The sequence below is a fragment of the Macrotis lagotis genome, chromosome 8 (genome assembly GCF_037893015.1).
Source record: "Macrotis lagotis isolate mMagLag1 chromosome 8, bilby.v1.9.chrom.fasta, whole genome shotgun sequence".
NCBI lineage: Eukaryota > Metazoa > Chordata > Mammalia > Peramelemorphia > Peramelidae > Macrotis > Macrotis lagotis.
The window spans coordinates 85,751,689-85,770,054 of NC_133665.1; the positions used below are offsets into that span (position 1 = coordinate 85,751,689).

General features: G+C 33.4%; 1 protein-coding gene across 5 annotated transcripts in view; it reads left to right on the forward strand.

Annotated features, from left to right (window-relative positions):
* Positions 1–18,366, forward strand: part of ADAMTSL1 (ADAMTS like 1) — a 1,134,116-nt gene that overhangs the window by 823,987 nt on the left and 291,763 nt on the right. For all 5 annotated transcript variants that reach the window (XM_074197566.1, XM_074197568.1, XM_074197565.1 and 2 more), the window contains one exon: positions 15,160–15,396. In XM_074197566.1, the coding sequence (XP_074053667.1) occupies positions 15,160–15,396 (237 nt within the window). The remainder of the gene's footprint in view (positions 1–15,159; positions 15,397–18,366) is intronic.

Genomic DNA, 18,366 nt, shown 5'->3' on the forward strand with positions numbered 1-18,366 from the left:
ATTTGATTTCTTTTATAGTTCTATGTATTTATGCATTTAAAAATATTTTTCCAAGTAAATCTTCTAGGCTTTTCTAGACTTCCATAAGAAATTTTTAAAAATAAAGGCTAAAAATCTCTATTTAGAGAGAATTCCTCAAATCCTATCAGGTATAGGTTGGACTAAATAACCTTTTCCTTTCTCTTTAACTCTGAGAATCATGAACTTTCCTTTCCTGTCCATCTGAACACTTTCTACCTCTGAAACAGAGCAACTTTCCACTCCTTCCTAGTTCCAACCAGACCTACCACCCGATTCTACTTAAACAGTTCCTATGACCTTACTCTTGCTTACCTGACACTATGAGCTCAGGTAATAGTGAAGAGTCTAGCCATCTGCCTCCTTTTCTTCTTTCCAAGACAAGAAAAAATACTTGACATCTTCATATGGGTCTTAGGAAATCATAGGACCACCTAGGTACTTCCTACTGGATGGGTAGGAGGATGAATTTAAGTAGTCTGGTATATTTGTATTATGACTGTTCCTTTTCTGTGAAACTAATTTTTCACTTCAGTACTAGGGTAGCCAGAACATAAGTTTGTAAAACAGTAAAAGATTGGAATCTGTGCAGTTGAATAGGCAGTGTCCCCTCTTCTACCTCCCCACCTCCAACCCCTACCACCACCCAGAGGATCAATTATCTTTTTCCCCTCCTGTACTGTAATCAGCCATATATCTTTGCATTGCTGCACAAAAGCCTAGGCAAGGTTTCCCCAGATGGATGGTATACTTAGAGATGTTTTTGTTCATGCACAGCTACCCACTCCTCTCACTTAAAGAAAACGAGTAGATATAGTCTAACATGCACATTATTATGAGGATTCAGTAAGAAAAATCCCAGATCAAGATGGCAAGTTAACATTGGGTTTGTCATAGATTGGGGGGAAGGGGTATAAAAAGAGTCACTGGGCCCTTCTTCACCTTGTCAAACATTATGTTCATCTTTGAATTACTCCAGACAATGTCCATTCTAATTTTCACTGAATGACTGACAAAAGTCACCCATGTTTCAAGAGACAACTAGAGACTCCATCCTTACTCTTCTCTGCAATCCATCAAGTTTATTCCATTTTCCCCTTTGTAAACAGAGACTTCTTAGGAACTCATTCTGCATCAGAGATAAGCAGTAGTAACTGTTTTGCAAGTATTTATTTGCCAGAATGTCTCCCATATACTAGCCCTTCCCGTAACTTGACGCTCTTGCTCAAATATTTTGGCAAATGCAGTCAGCAAACAATAAGCTTTATAAATATATGCTTATAAAATAAAGTAGCATGCAATGTTAACAAGATGATTACAGATTACCATTTCAAATAAAAAACCACTAATATCTTTAAAAAAGCAAAACACACAAATATACCTCTTTTATGTTATATTTAGATGGATTATCTAAAATAGCTGTCATGTTTTAATTTTAAATTCTAGATATCAAGAAGCCTCTAAGCTAATTTAAGGGAAAGATATTGATAAAGTAAAAATAATTTAAAGCATAGGAATAGAAAAAAATAAGAATTTAAAGTAGCAAATATATGAAAAAAAACTTGGGTGAAATTAATAATATGGAGCTGGTAAGGGGGAAAAGACAGCTAAAAGCAACCAAGTCTACAAATATCTGCTAAGCATTAATGTTGAAAAGTATATTTTGCTCTAAGGGTTAAAAATAAACAAATAAATTAATAATACCCAGAGGAAAGAATAAACTTTTAAAGTAGACTGTTTTAAGTAATCTTATTTAGACCAGATCTCAGAGTAACTTAGTGGAAGCTTGTGACTAGAGAAGTTCAGAAACCAGGGCTGCATGTATTATAACATACTGTACTAGGATGGGGTTGATCATTTATGGTGTCATATATTTTCATATATGACATATATGTGTCCCTAATGAGCACAATGAAATGCTTATGACTATTTTTAATACGGCTGTACTATTTCCTCAATAGACAGAAAAATCCATTCTAAGTATAAACAAGTCAAGGAGATATGCTTAGGTGGGACAGGGAAGCCATTTAATGGCATTCAAGCCCCAAAGCAGAGATTTACTCACTGGTTTTGTCCTGATAACTTTTATTCCAAAGGCAAGAAAGGAAAAGGGGGTGGGAGGGAGGAAAAGAGAGAGTGGAAGGAAGGAAGGAAGGAAGGAAGGAAGGAAGGAAGGAAGGAAGGAAGGAAGGAAGGAAGGAAGGAAGGAAGGAAGGAAGGAAGGAAGGAACAGATAAGAATTGTTATTTAAGGTATATGTAAGATTATATGATTTAAGGTATATTAAGGTATGTGTAAGATTATATGATTTAAGTTATGTGTAAGATCATATGATTTGTGATTGATTTATTTATTTAGCATTTTGAGATCATTCAGTGCTATTATCATTGGGAAGGAGAAATTTGGAATCTGTAGTGTTGATATTATTTGCTAACGGTTATATAGGTAGCAAGTAGCAAAGCTGAGAGTCTAAATACCTTATAATTTCCACTGCCCTTCACAACCTCAGGATCCAGAGTCATTTAATCATGCTGACCAGGAAAATCTGCTTTATCTTTCACAAAGGAAAGGGCAAATGAAGGCAGAATTCCAACCTACTATGGAAGTATTTCTTATTACTCCTTCATGGACAGACCCTAAAGTCCAGTCAGACTGGAGTACTCTGTTCTCCTGAACTTCATATTTCTTCTGCCTCTGTGTGGTCCTACAAACCATTTTTCATGACTGGAATTCATTCCTTCCTCATCTCCAACTTTCAGAATTTTTATCATCTGTCTAATTTCAGCTCAAATATCACCTCCTCTGTGAAGCTTGCCATGATTCCCAGTCAATGTTTTCTTCTTCAAACTACCTCATATTTATCTGTCTGTGTTCATATTGGATTCCCAAGAAGAATTTATGTGATTTGATGGTAGGAGTTGTCCTGATTTGTCTTCATATCTCTCCTCATTCTCCAGCATAGAATCTTAGACATAGTAGTTGCTTAATATATTAAATTGAGTTGATTGAATAAACTTTACCTTAATGTGACATAACCACTCAGGCTCAATGTCTTCTCTTTCTTGTATTCATAGTAATCTGTTGGAGGCTCACAACATAATGCCTCTTACAGTATAATAGGATTGTCTCTATATAGACTGTCTAGACAGGGCAGGGATCATGTCTGCGTATTTTCACTGCACAACAGTTACCACAGCCATGCACAAATAGGCTCTTAAATCCATAGTTTAGAAGATGATTAGTATTGCAAATATTATTGACTATATATTGAAGACCAGAAGTCTTTGGAATAAAGTTTAGTGTCTGATTTGAACATTAAAAACTACTTTTAAAATTGTAAATAACTTAAACAAAGATTTTCTGCCACTTAAATACTGCTCCATTAAATTTATATGACATAAATTTATGTGTCTGTGTATGTGTGTATATACCCACATTTGTGTTTATGAAATGGGAAATTTCAATCAAGTTTTTTACATAGGATAGGCACAAATCACTGCTCAATTTGATGATATGAAATGATAGTGATGTGGAATGATCACTAAAACTGGAGTCAGAAGATCTCCAAATCAGAAGTGTAAGGATTTGGAGACCTCTACTAGAATCTCATCTGTTACTTACCAGCTGTGTGAACTTGAACAAATTGCTGTCCTTCTGTGGACTTAAATTTCCTCACTTGTAAAATGAAGGTTTTATATTAAATTATTTCTGAGATTCCTTCTAGTTCCAAATTCCATTAACCTATGAAATATAAAGCAGTTGGCTGAGTTGTTTTTATTTTTTCCAGATTTAGTAATAAATGTTTTTAAAATAGATTTTATTGATATCTTTTGTTTTTAACATCATCTGAATTTCTCTTTAAAATTCTCCCTTCCCTCTCCCATAAATTGCATATAATGAAGAATTTTTTTGTAAAATCAGAACAAAGAAGTAGAGGAGAAAAAACATATCAATGCCTATCAATATGTTGAAAAAAAAATCTAACATTATATACTCTAATCATGGATCTCCCTCACCCCCTCACCTCTCCAAAATGAATAGAAATATCTTCTCATGTCCCTTCTTTGGGGCCAAGAGTATTCCCTATAATTTCTTAAAATAAATTTTTTTAATTGTTTTGTGGTTGTAACTATTTACATCAAATGGTGTCAAACTTAAATAAATAGAAATGATGGTCACTAAACCATAGATAAGGATCTAACAATGTTATATTTTTTATATATTTTGTAAGTATTTCACAATTACATTTTAATCAGGTTCAGGCTATGCTCAGGAGTTTTATAGTTTTGATTTACAGTGAAGTAAGGCATTGTGCATGTTATTTCCCTAGTTCTACTTCCTTCACTTTTTATCCCTTCGTGTATTTTGAAATATTATAGCGCCAAAAGCAATGGGGAAAATTCAGTTGCTACACAATTAGGATCTAATGAAGAATAAGCAGCATTTGTGATTCATTCTTAAGCATGCTCCCAAGAAATATAAAATGAGATCATGACCTTTGAAACATAAAAGGATCATAAGTACTCCTCTAGCACATTAACCTGAGACTTTGATACCTTGCAGGATATTGTTCAGTCATTCCCTCTTTGTGACTAAGTACAAATCATTCATATCAACCTTTCTAAGCATCATTTTTATCATCTATTGAGAATTAATAGTACAACACTTACACCTATATTTATGCTTTAGAGATCAGTGAGCACTCACTGCACCAACGTTGATTGCACACCCCTTATGACTCAATAGGTGACTTTGGAGAGTTGATGGACACTTAATGTTATATTCAGCATACATCATCTCTACCGTCATTAAAGCATTAGTGTTGTATCTTAGTTCACTTATCCTTAGAAAGGATATTTTAATGATAAATCTCAGGGAAAAAATATGCTTATCCTCAGTATACATACCTCTGCCACAAGGGAGTTACAAGTTATTTGGGAGTGTGGTGTGTGGAGAAAGATGGGATAGATACTTTGCTAGATTTTTATATACAATAGATACTTGCTTAGAATCCTGAGAGTCTAAGCAGAATAATGTAGAAAGGTGCCATGGTATAAGAGATAAGTCATTGGACTGATCAGGACGTTATGTAAGGAGGGACTGGATTCAAATCTTCTCAGATATGTATTAGCTATTTGCTTCTGGGCAAATTCTTATCCACAATATTAATGGGTTGGTCTTATTGACCTCCAAGTTCTCTTTCACCTCCGGATCTATAATCCTTCAAATTTAGTGATAAAAACTGGTCATTTATAACTAATAGAATGGAGAGGGGAACAGATGAAAAGATGGAAGAAAATATTTTTAAATTTCTAGAGATGCCATTTTCTCCTGTAGTTCCTTTTCCAGTACTTTCTTGATGTTATCAGGTGTTAACTGACTCTAAATAGAACCACAGATTTAAAATATAGCATTTATATTCTAGTACTCATTAAATAGGTTTTGTAAAACAGTCAAATCAACATAATAGGTCAACTGTTAAATATTTGAGTCAGAAGTAGAAGGGATGATAACCTTATAGAAATCTCCACTTTAACAAGGTAGAAAAGAAGGGAAAAAAAGTAAACTCTTCTTGGCCTTGTTTTATATACTGTTGTTGTTCTGTTGGGGTTTTTTTAAATCCATTTTAAAGGTTCACTGAATGCTTCTACCTTAGCTGCCTAGATATAATCTTTTATATTTTGCCCATTAAGTAAACTTTGAAAAGTCTGACCTTGTTTTGTCCCATACTGTAATTTGATATACCTATCATCATCAGGGGACATCTGGGATTCATCTTATCTTTTCCACTGGCTAGTTGATTAACCAGAAATTGTTTTGAATTGTATTCATATATGGCAGGACTCCATGGATTTTATAAATTATAGTGAGGGCAAATAAAAGGTCAGGTTTTATTTTTGTGGGTTTTTTTTTTTAAGAAGGAAGCTTTAACATCAGGATTTAGGTGTTTAAACTTATAAAGAAAGGAGAATTGTTACTGGAATGGTCGAACTGGGGCACTTATGGGAAATTGTTATTCTTTTAAATAAAGTAAATTTTCATGAAGAAAAAAATGTCCTTTCCTAATAGTATGACCCAGGCTAACATAGCTTGTACCACAGACACCTCCCAGATCCTTTTCTCTTATGTGTTCAGATGATTCTCTGATGATTGTTCACTGCTCTATATCTCCCCTCTAGCTAGTCTCACTTGAGTGCATATCTAGAAAACTCAAAAAGACAGAAGTTGGGAAATCTTCTTTCTAGTCTCTGCTATGAATCATCATCTGAGTGTGTAGTTATGTATGTGTATGTATGTATGTATGTATGTACATATATATAATGTGTATATCATATTTGTATAGATAGATATAAAGATATAGAAACATGCATAGCATTATATACGTGTGTGTGTGTGTATATATAGATATGTATATATAGATATGTATATATAGATATAGATATATATAGATATATATATGACAAATAGTTGTCCTGGGAGACAAGGAAGAGTCATTTGGAATAGGGGAAGAATATTTTATTCTGCACAAGGGCAATAAATGAGATCATAATAGAAGCAAGCCACAGATTTTGAGTTGGAAGGCAGCTCCAAGTTCATTAGGTTCCTCCCACACCTGACCAAGAATCCTACCTAATATTTACCAGACAAGTAATTTGGATATGCAACCTTTAACTAAAGATCTCCAGTGAAGGGGAACCCACTGTATCCCAAGGCAATCCATTCCAAAGGATGAGTAGAATTAATCATTTTAAATTCCTGTTATCCTCATTTTGTGGTAATCAAATGACTCTTTACAACAGCCTTCAGCAAGTAAATATTGAGATGATAATTATTTATTCATATTAATTAGTATATGTTCTCAGTTTACTTGTTACTGAGATAAGAAATTTCATCTTTTATTTGTTCTGAATAATTCCATATCCCATATTCATTCCTGGAAAACAACATCTCCTGTCCACAGCAAATGTGTAGTAAATACTTATATTGTAAACTGAGATGCAAACGACAGTGTCTGCGAAGTTATAACGCAAAGTTTTTGTGAAACAAATGTAAGATTTTTTAAGTTCTATGTCTGACTCTTTCTCTTCCCTCCTCCCTCTTTCCTTCCCTTCCCCCTTCCCTTCCTTTTTCTTTCCTTCTTTCTTTCTTCCCTTGTCTTTTCTAAAAGATGGACAGGAAGTGTAGATTGGAACTACCATGGCTTTGTTTGAATTTCCAGTTTGCATCTGGATGAATTAACCCAGCTGCATTTGGGGTTCATCGAGTGTCCTGAACTATGTTTCAGATGTTTTAGGTCCAACAAAAGCTCCTTTTGCCAAGTCCTTCTTCCCTTAATTTTTAAACATGTGTATTTCAAGGGAAATTTGATTCATATGTTTCTGATTCATTTACACTTAAATCATCAAAATGTTATTTTGTAAGAGTTATTTGATGTCCAAGAAGCTTTCTGAACCTGTTTTATAAGCTTTCTTAAGTCTTTTTTTTCCCTTAAAACAGGAAGCTGCATTTTGCCAAGTACAAATAAACTCGAACATTACAAAGGTTCGAGTTCAATTTTAAACTCTGAACTCCAGGTTTTGAATGCATTCTAAACTTAGGAAAACATATTTTCCCACCCTTGCAAAGACATGAACTGAAGAAAAGACAGTGCTATTGCAAAGGAGAAAAGGTCTTCTCAGGTACCTTGACCCTCAAAGTTCCTCAAGTACGCATCAAGGCATGCCCCCAAATCGCACATGAAGTGCAAATGTGCATCGCTTTACATCCTGATCCTCTCTTAGACTTTCTTTCAGACTGTTTTACTGCTTTTGTCACAAAAGTGAGAATTGAAACATATTAACATTTCAACTCTGTCGTCTTTAGTATCCTGTAAAGTTGTTACATTTGTGCCATATTTATTTAATTTGTTTTCAGATTCAAAGGAATCAACAGATTCTGTGGAATTTTTCTTGTGGATAAGAGTTGCAGCTCTGGGAATGCTGTTGGGGGGGGGGAGAGGGATTTCTGCATACATGTGTGTGTGTGTGCGTGTGTATGTGTGTGTGTCTGTCTCTTAATAAAGCTACAAAGCAGGGTGACTGAAGCATACAGAAGGATCTAATTTGGCACTTTGAGTTGCATTATGAGTCCAGCGATTGAACTTGACTCTGCTCTCATAGGCAGAAGAATTCAGAAAATGATCTCTACTATATACTATGCAGTCTCTAGTTTTTATCCTTACTTCTTGGATGAAAAACAAAATCAACTGCTTGCATCACACTTTAATTGGTTCGTTGCCATTTCCAGATAATTGAGGCAAAAATATTAAGGCACTTGGAGTCTCCTTGATCCAAATAATTGCATGAATTCTCTGCTTTACCTCATGTATTTAGACATGACCTCACCATCACTGTTGTATGGATAAGTAATAAAACGCCTTGTGAAATTTTAGAATGAAAAGTGGCTTGTAAATGCCAGACATTGATCTAGATATCATTATTAGCAATATCATAATTACAGAAACCACTGTCCTTTATTATTAGAGATCATGTAAGAACCAAGGATTCAAAATATTTCATCTGAACTTTTCAAAGCCATATGCAAAATCATTCAAGCCTCACCACTCAATTTGTTTCCCAATCATGAATAATCTTCACATGGTAGTCTTGCTCTTTAGTACCTGTGCTTCAATACTCTGGGTGCAGATGTAATACTTCAGGCATCCATGACTTCATTGGCATTGGTCCTCCTTCAGCTGGCCCACATCAAAACCCCTTTTTGCCATAATGGATGAATTTAATGATTTGCTTTGTCTGAAAAAATTCTTCATGTGGTGATGAGTCTCTCTGATCGGATAGGCAAACACAGATTCCATTGCAGAACCTGAAATTGAGGACTTTCCAGCTTGATAGGTTCTGTCAGCTTGTACTTTACTGGCAGAGCCATCAGTTTTAAATTTATGTCTCATTGAGACACTGGAGGAGAATTTAAGTGGAAATCATATTTAAACACCAGAAGCAATAGATCTTTAAAATTATGTATTTCTCTTGCCTATAAAAGACATCAGTTACTTTATAAATGGTAAAATATTAAGCTATATATTATAAAATGTATGAAATTTCTTTAAATAAGCATTATTGATAGTCTAGAAGTTGAAATTTAAATACAAAGTAAATTTCAGAAAATAGAAAACCCTCTTTACCAGAGTTCTCAGAATGACAATTTCTGTATAATCATAGATCTAGAGCAGAGAAAAACTTCAAAGACCATCTTAGTCCAAGCCATTCTTTTTTTTATGGAAACTGTTCTTCCCCCACCTACCCACCCCCCAATTTCTTACCTGCTTTCAATATTACTCTCTATTTACAATACTCCTTTTACCTATTCCCCTAATGGAAGCTTACCATGGAATAAAGGAGATAACTAAATAAAGCAAATATTGACTTTCTCTAATAATTTATGGTTCAATCTGCATCTAATAGTATACTAACTCTGTACAGTAGAAGGAAGCATCCTTTCCCCTCCCAGCACCAGTCCCCAAACTCATAGCCCCTAAATTTATGATCCTGCAGTTTCTATGATTTCCTAACCTCTGTCAATTAAGTGCAGTGAGCAAATTTCAGATTTCCCTGAATGTCACCTAAGTGCCAAACACATCCTAGTCTGCTCCCTATCAGTGCTGCACAGGAAGGCTAATGTAAAACAGCTTCATTTTCCCCCCACTCATTCTTCTCTGATTGCCCAAACATGGAACCTCTAACATCCTCATAGTCACTTCCCCTTAAAAAATATTATGAACTAAAGCACGAAAATAGAACACAAAAATAGGATTCCATTTTAATTTTTTTTAATTTTTATTCTCAATTCCAAATTTTCTCCCTCACTCTGCCCCCCCTCTCCTACCCATTAAGAAGACAAGATATGGGGCAGCTAGGTGGCCTAGTGGATAAAACACCAGCCTTGGGGTCAGGAGTACCTGGGTTCAAATCCAGTCTCAGACACTTAATAATTACCTAGCTGTATGGCCTTGGGCAAGCCACTTAACCCCATTTGCCTTGCAAAAACCTAAAAAAAAAAGACAAGAAATACATTGCCCATATATATATATATATGAATATGTAATCATGAAAAACATTTACATATTAGGTATGTTGTTTAAAAAAAGAAAAAGAAATTTTAAAATAAAATTTTTCTTTATTCTGCACCCAGAGTTCATTAGTTCTTCTCTAATGGTGGATAACATTTTTCATCATGACACCTTTGGAACTGTCATGAATCATTGATTTAATTAATTAATTAATCAATTGATTCACAATTATCTTTAATTGTGAATATCTTTAATTAATAACAATAAATTAATTCACAATTATCTTTAAAATACTGCTACCACTGTGTACATTGATTTCTTAGTTCTACTCACTTCACTTAGTATCTGTTCATATGCCTTCCAAGTTTTTTTTTAAACCATCCTTTTTAATTTCTTACAACACTATAAGTATTCCAATACAATCATATGCCATAACTCATTGAGCCATTTCCCCAGTTGTTAGGAATCCATACAGTTTTCTATTCTTTGTCTCCACAAAAAATAAGTTGCTACAAATATTTTTTGTATTTATGGATAATTTTTCTTCATGGCCTTTTGAGCATTGTTCCAAATTTCTTTCCACAATAGCAGGACCAGTTTATAGCTCCACCATCAATGCATTAGTGTCCCTATTTATCCCCTACAGAATTTGCCACTTTTCTTTTCTGCCACCTTAGCCATCATGATGGCTTTGAGGTTATTATCTAAGTTGTTTTACTTTGCATTCATCTAATTATTAGCAACATCATTTTTACATAAACAATTTTGGGCTTTGATTTCTTCTACTGAAAATAGCCTGTTCATATCCTTTGACAGCTAATCCACTGGAGAATAGCTCTTATTTTATATCTTTGATTCAATTCTTTATATAACTGAGAAATTAGACATTTATAGAAAAAAGTATTTTAATTTTCCTCCCAGTTTTTTGCTTTCCTTCTAATTTTAGCTACATTGATTTGTTGTGCAAAACATTTTTAATTTAATGTAATAAAAATTATTCCTTTTACCTCATGTGACACTCTCTTTTTATTCATAAATTCTTATCTTATCTATAGATAAGTACTTTTCCCATGTTCTCATTTGCTTATAATATCACTTTTTATGTCTAAAACATGTACCCATTTTGAGTCAAATAGTGAGTTTTTTGCTTTAACAACTGTGATCATGAGGTTTATTTAGCAGTAGGTTACTGCTGGTCATTTACATCTGTATACTATGTACCTAATGTATTCCATTGACTAACCAGGCCTTTTTTTTTAAATCTAATACCAGATTGTTTTGATGATTACTTCTTTGTAGTATAGTTTGAGATCTGGTACTCTAGGTTGCCTTTCTTTACTTTTTTACATTGATTCCCTTGATATTCTTTTTTTCTTCCAGTTGAATTTTATTATTATTTTTCGAACTCTAAAAAATAATTCTTTGGAGGCAGCTAGGTGGCGCAATGGATAGAGCATCGGCCTTGGAGTCAGGAGTACCTGAGTTCAAATCCCACCTCAGACACTTAATAATTATCTAGTTATGTGGCCTTGGGCAAGCCACTTAACCCCATTGCCTTGCAAAAAAAAAAACTAAAAAAAATAATTCTTTATTATTGTGATTGGTATGGTGCCAAATAAGCAAATTAATTTAGTATTGTCATTTTTATTATGTTGGCTTAACTGATATTTCTCCAATTGGTTTTAGATCTATTTATGTGAAGAGTTTTGATGCATAAAAAGGTTTTATATGAAAAAATTAACCACTATTCATACTGCTTACATTTAAAAAAATAAATTCTGCATGTTACTTTCAAAATTATCCTTTCAAAATTTTCTCTGAATTGTCTTCCTTCTGAATTTCTTCTGTTTTTCTCATGTTCATTTTTAAAATGTTGCAATGACCCTCTTTTTATAGTGGAGGGGTAAGGTACATCACTATTGTTAAATAAAACCAAATTAAAATTCAGGAGGAAGGGAAGAGGGAGAGAAAGCATGAGAGAAGGAAGAAAGACAGTAAGTCCTTATAACAAATACACATAGTCCAAAGAAATCCGCGTCGTGGCTGTGCCAGAAATTTATCTCTCTGCACCTTGGGTCCATCATTCCTTCATCAGGAGGTTTGATAATATGCTTTATCATAGGTCCTTTGGAGACATGCCTTGGTCATTTCATTGTTCATAAGTCTTTCCAAGATGGTTTTCTGTACAATGTCTCTGTTCTTATAGAAATTGTTCTGATTCTGCTTGCTTTTCTCTGAAGCAGTTATGTTCTGTCATTTCTTATAGTTCCAGGGCAGGGAACCTCTGGCCTGAGGTTACATGGGCTCAGACAGTGACTCAAAATTTAATAAATCTAGTAGCTTCTTAGCTGTAAATTAATTAAATATTTGACCAAATATAATCCCCCAAAAGGTTTCCCACCCCCCCATATGTATTATTACACAACAATGTGTTTTAATTATCTAAGAGGCTCTCTAAAAGCACCCATTTAGGGTCTAGTACTTTTCTATTTTCATTCTTTGATATTCTCGTTCATCAGGAGCTTTTTTTATTTGCAAACTATTCCTTCTTTAGCATTATCCTCCCTCAATCTATCCTTATTTCCCTATTGAGTTAGATGTATTTCTACAACCATTTGTGTTTGTATGTGTGTGTGTCTATCTGTCTGTATGTATGTATGTTTAACCTTCTTTTGCCCATTTCAGATAAGAGTGAGGTTCATTCATGTTTTATTCCTTCATATGTTACTCCGTATTTCTATACTCTTCATACCTACCCTAATTATGAGAAATAAGAAACTTCCTTTTTATTCTTTTCTACATTGATGTATTGAACCAATCTACCACAAGTTTTTCTGTTTTTTTATTTAACTTCCTCAGTACCCTTTGAAGACATTATGTTTACAAAGAGAAACTTTTATTTTCTCCCTCTATTAGAATATTAGCACTATATCATCATACTCCTTCCACTCAAATATACTTATCTTTCTGGCTTTCTCTGGACTTTTGCATATGAGTTTTTCTGAACTCTGATCTTTTCATCAGGAAACTCATTCCTCTTGACTTTTTTTCTCATTTTGATTTAATTCTTCTTTAACAGCATGACTAATATGTATATATGTCTAGCACAGTGATACATACACAGACTATATTTAATTGCTTTCTTTCAGGGGAATGGGAGGGAAGAGAGGAAGGAAGGAAAAAAAGATGAATCTCAAAACTTTACCAAAAGGGGGTGGCTAGGTGGGTAGTGGATAAAGCACGGTCCTTGAAGTCAGGAGTACCTGGGTTCAAATCCAGTATCAGACACTTAATAATTACCTAGCTGTGTGGCCTTGGGCAAGCCACTTAACCCCGTTGGCCTTGCAAAAACCTAAAAAACAAAAAACTTTACCAAAAAATGATTGCATGTAATTGGAAAGTAAATAAATAAAATATTTTTTTAAAAAGGTTATTCATCTCCATTTCCCTATTTCTTCCAGTATTATGTTCTGTTTTGTAGGGTTATTCTTGGTTTTAAGGCTTTTGGAAAAAAATTATTATTTTCTTGGTTTTAGTAGGAGCTTCAAACTCATGTGATCTTCACTGTACTTCCTTGGTACTTGAACTTTTTCTGAATAATTGCAGTATGTTTTCTTTGATATAAAAATCATTAGATTTTGACTGACTTTCTTGAAACTTTTCCTTTGTAGTTCCTTTTTTTAGGAATGAATCAGTACATTCTTTCTACCTTTACTTTGCCCTCTGCTTAGAATAGATCTGGCCAGTTTTCATTTGTTCTTAAATATGATATCAAAGTTTCTTTAAAATTAAAGTTTTCAAGGAGTTATTTGTAAATAAATAAATAAAAATTCTTCTCTAAATATTTTCCAGGTTAGTTTTTTCTCATTTTTTTGGTTTTGTTCTAAAGGTTCTTGCTACCTCAAGGGTGTTCTTTGGTCTCATAATTTTCAGATGTTTTTCTTCTCTGTGGAAGAATTACCATGTACTAAACCTCTGAGGTCAAATTTGAATTCAGATCTTCCTGACTCCATGCTCAGTGCTCTATCCATTGTATCAACTCACTAACCAGATTTCTCTAGTGGCTCCTAATTCCAACTAAATAGTATAGGAAAAAAATATAGGATTCTCATAAGTAGGGATTATTATCACCAGCACAAATGTACATTGATTGGTTGATTGGTTGCCTGAATCCAATGGGTTCAGCAATTGAGTGAAACTCTGGGTAAACAGATTCCTGACCAAGAGAGCTTCCCCCCAACTGTTATGGGCTGTCGTGGGAAGTAGCTAGTGCCCCTTACTCATGATGGCTTGATGTTTGTTAAGGATGTTTGTAAAGAGTTCTGAAGAGACCTCTAATCCCATTGTGTGTGAATTTGTAGTTTGAGGATGATATAAAGTTAGCCAGGACAACTAAGGTGGTGCAGTGGATAGAGTACGGAACTAAAGTCAAGAAAACTCATCTTCCTGACTTCAAATTTGACCTCAGACACTTTTCAGTTGCTTGACCCTTGTTTGCCTCAGTTTTCCCATCTGTAAAATGAGCTGAAGAAGGAAATGGCAAACTATTCTGACATGGAAACCCCAAGTGGAATCATGAAAAATCTGATATATCTAAAAAAACTGAAAAACAAAAAATTAAATCAGTGTTGCTAATTGCATTCAGCGAACGATGTCATAGTCTTCTTTGAAAATGAATTATCACATCATTGAGTACCTACTAGCAAAACTCTGTTATATGCTGGAGCTACAAATATGCATATATATATAAAACTTTTTCTTTATATATTCTGGATATAATATATATTTAATAACATTTTTCCTTAAAAGAGCTTAGATTGTATATGTAAACACACACATACTAGAAGTCCATCTCCAGAATCCCTATTAATCCTTTCCAAGAACCATATAATCATATCATCTTTCTCATGAGAATGAGAAAGTGCAATTTGTATTGACCAGTGACCTCGTGTTGTTCAATTTGTACTTTATAAAGGCCAAACAGCTGCAACATTTTTATAAGAACAAGTATGACCCCAAAATTTACTAGTTTGGAATGTGCTCCTAACTCTCTGCTTTTTTCCACTCCTTTCCAGGACTGCCCTCCAGAAGCAGGAGATTTTCGGGCCCAGCAGTGCTCTGCTCACAATGATGTTAAGCATCATGGTCAATTTTATGAGTGGCTACCTGTGTCGAATGACCCTGACAACCCATGTTCTCTGAAGTGCCAGGCCAAAGGGACCAGCCTTGTTGTTGAATTAGCCCCTAAAGTTTTAGATGGCACACGATGCTATACAGAATCACTGGACATGTGTATTAGTGGTCTATGTCAGGTAAGAATTGAATCTTTAGTTCAACATATCTTCAACACTTTTTCCCCCATTGGTTTGTGGAAACCCTGTGTATTTCTCCAAAGTTCACTTAGTCTTTCCCTTCTCCATTGTTTCCCACTTTGAAGATTCAATTACTTTTTGGCTGAGGAAATTAAAAAATTAAGTGTTGTAATAAGAGAAAGGACTTTTTAAACTGCCTATAATTTCTTTCTCTAATTTCACCTGAGAATGAGGAAAGAAAATGTTGAATATTTTCTGTAAGTATATATATGTTTTGGCTCTTAGCTTCTTGTTTGATCATTTCACTGTTTGTTGTCTTTGGGGGTTTTTTAAATTCCATCTTCTTTCCCCAACATCAAATCCACCCTCTTTTAACAAAGAACAATAGTTAACAAAAATGAGCATATATAAAGTCTTTCCCATTGGTTAACAAAAATGAGCATATATAAAGTCTTTCCCATTATCAAAGTCATCGATTTCTCTAGCAATGTGCTTCTTCACATCTATTTTCTGAAACCAAGATCAGATATGACACTGTCTTTTGGTATCATTTTAATTCACATTAGAATCATGAAAACATAAATTTTGAGCTAAAAACTTGAGAGGTCAGCTAACCCAACCCTTTTATTTTATAGATGAGAAAACTCAAACCCAGAGAAATTAAGTGACTTGTCCAGTATTATACTCAATTATTAGTAGATTCAAGATTGGGTCCCAGTCCACTGGCTCCAAATCCAATGCTCTTTCCATAGCTGCCTGATAATCTAATGCTGATATTTTCATTCTCCAACAGTACATCTATTTTCTCATGTTTTTCTGAAATCCTTTTATTTGTTTTGTTACAGTGTATAGTTACATAGCAATATTTCATTCATGGAGTACAGCATTCAATTTATTTAGACAGTCCCCAGTCTATTGGCACTCATTGTTTCCAATTCATTGCTACCACAAAAGGTGCAACTATGAAATTTTCATATACTCTGTCATCTTTCTCCCTATCTTTGATGACAAGAACAGAGTGTGTGTGTGTATATATATATGCACTTATATAAACATTAATATAAATTACACACATATATAAAGAGTTAAATATAAATTACACACATATATAAAGAGTTAAAAGTATAATCATGTTAGGGTTTTTCTTATTTAATTGCAAAATATTTTCGAGAATGGTTAGATCATCTTTCCTAACAATGTATTATTTGCCTACCTTCTCTTAGCCCCTCCAATTTTTTCTTTTTTTTCTTTTATCAATTTTCCAATTTAACAAGCATGAAATGAAAATTGAGTTATTTTAATTAGTATTTTTCTTATTACAAGTAATTTGGAACATTTATGTGTCTTTTCTTTTGTTTCTTTTTTTATAATTATTCATAGGTTTTGATCATTTATCTATTGGTCACCATGTCTTAGTCTTATATGTTTGTGTCAACTAATTAAAAGTTTTGGATATTATAGGTTTTTATCAGAAATATTTGATGCAAAAATATTTTCCGACTTGGAAGTTTCTCTCCTACAACTTTATGCATTGATCTAATTTCTGCGAAGGTACTTTAAAAAATTTATCTGAGTAGAAGTATTTTATCTTTTATAATCTCTCCATTGTTTAAAAATTTCTCTAATATCTGAAACTAAAAGCTGTCTCTTCTATCCTATAGTTCATCAATAGTCTTCTTTGTGTAATATGTAGTTCATTCCTATAAAGGAATGAAAATTTAGATATTCTATTAAGAATTATGTATAATGTAAATATATTGAATATTTGATACCTTGTGACAGTAGTATAAAAGTAGTATAAAAGATACAATATACTTTAAAAAATCAAAGCACTTCATAGTTTGTCTTGAAAAGAAAAGGAAAATTCTGAAACAGGAATGAAAGCTTTAGGAATCCAAACTTCAGTTTTCGAAGGTTCCAAAAAGTAAACAAAAAAGAATATGGGTCAGTCATGGGAAAAAGTGAGAAATAATAGTTAGACTTAGCATATTGGGAAAATTTAAAGGAAGGCCCTAGCATGTTAGGTAGGCTCCTTGTAGCAATCTCATGGGAAGATATGGGTGAGAATTATTCAGAATAGGCAGTCACTTCAGGGTTGCAGTCTGCCCTGTTGAATGTCATATTCATATCAGTAAGTTCATAGATCCACTGAAGGTTTGGAATATTTGTAGTTTAAAGTAATGGTGGCAAAAGAAAGTTCAAAAGTGTTAGGATGACATTTTCTTTAACTAAATTGACTAATTTCAATAGAAATTTTAATTGTATTATTTACTCATAATGGGCATAATAATTTGCTGAGAAACTAACGAAATAGTGTACTAAATAGGCAATAATGTGATTTTGATAAATCAAAATACTTCCTGTCTTCTTTACATTAAATTTATCAACATGTTTTATTTTGAGAGAATATTTTGATATTAAGTAGAAATTCCTTATGAGATCACAAAGGATTATTTGAACATAATTACAAATATTTGCATATCTTTAAATAATTAGTATAAGACACTTTTATTCTTAGAAGTAATATGATTATTCAATAGTTTTTTACATTTTAATTTAATACAAAGTTATAAACATTTGTTAAAAATCTCCAACAAATTTTTGCAGAACAACACCTGGTGATCAATAACCATTTATTCTAATATTTACATAAGGGCAATGGTAATTCATAATCTTATTACATAAAAGCAAGGACACATTAGAAACTTGATCAGGAGAGGAAGTAACTTAGCTTTGCCTCAAGGAATGATATTACTTAGTAGGCAGACCAAAGACTTGAATTCACAATGACATCAAATTTGTCAAATAATAACCTACTAAGTGTTTGTTCGGTAGAATAGTTTTTATGAAAAGACTCATCTGCATAGTAAATTGGGATCCAAATAATATATGTCTGATGACTTCTTCACTTTCACTCAGTAGAAGCACTTTTACATCACAAACATCATGAGCAATCACAAGAACTGATCT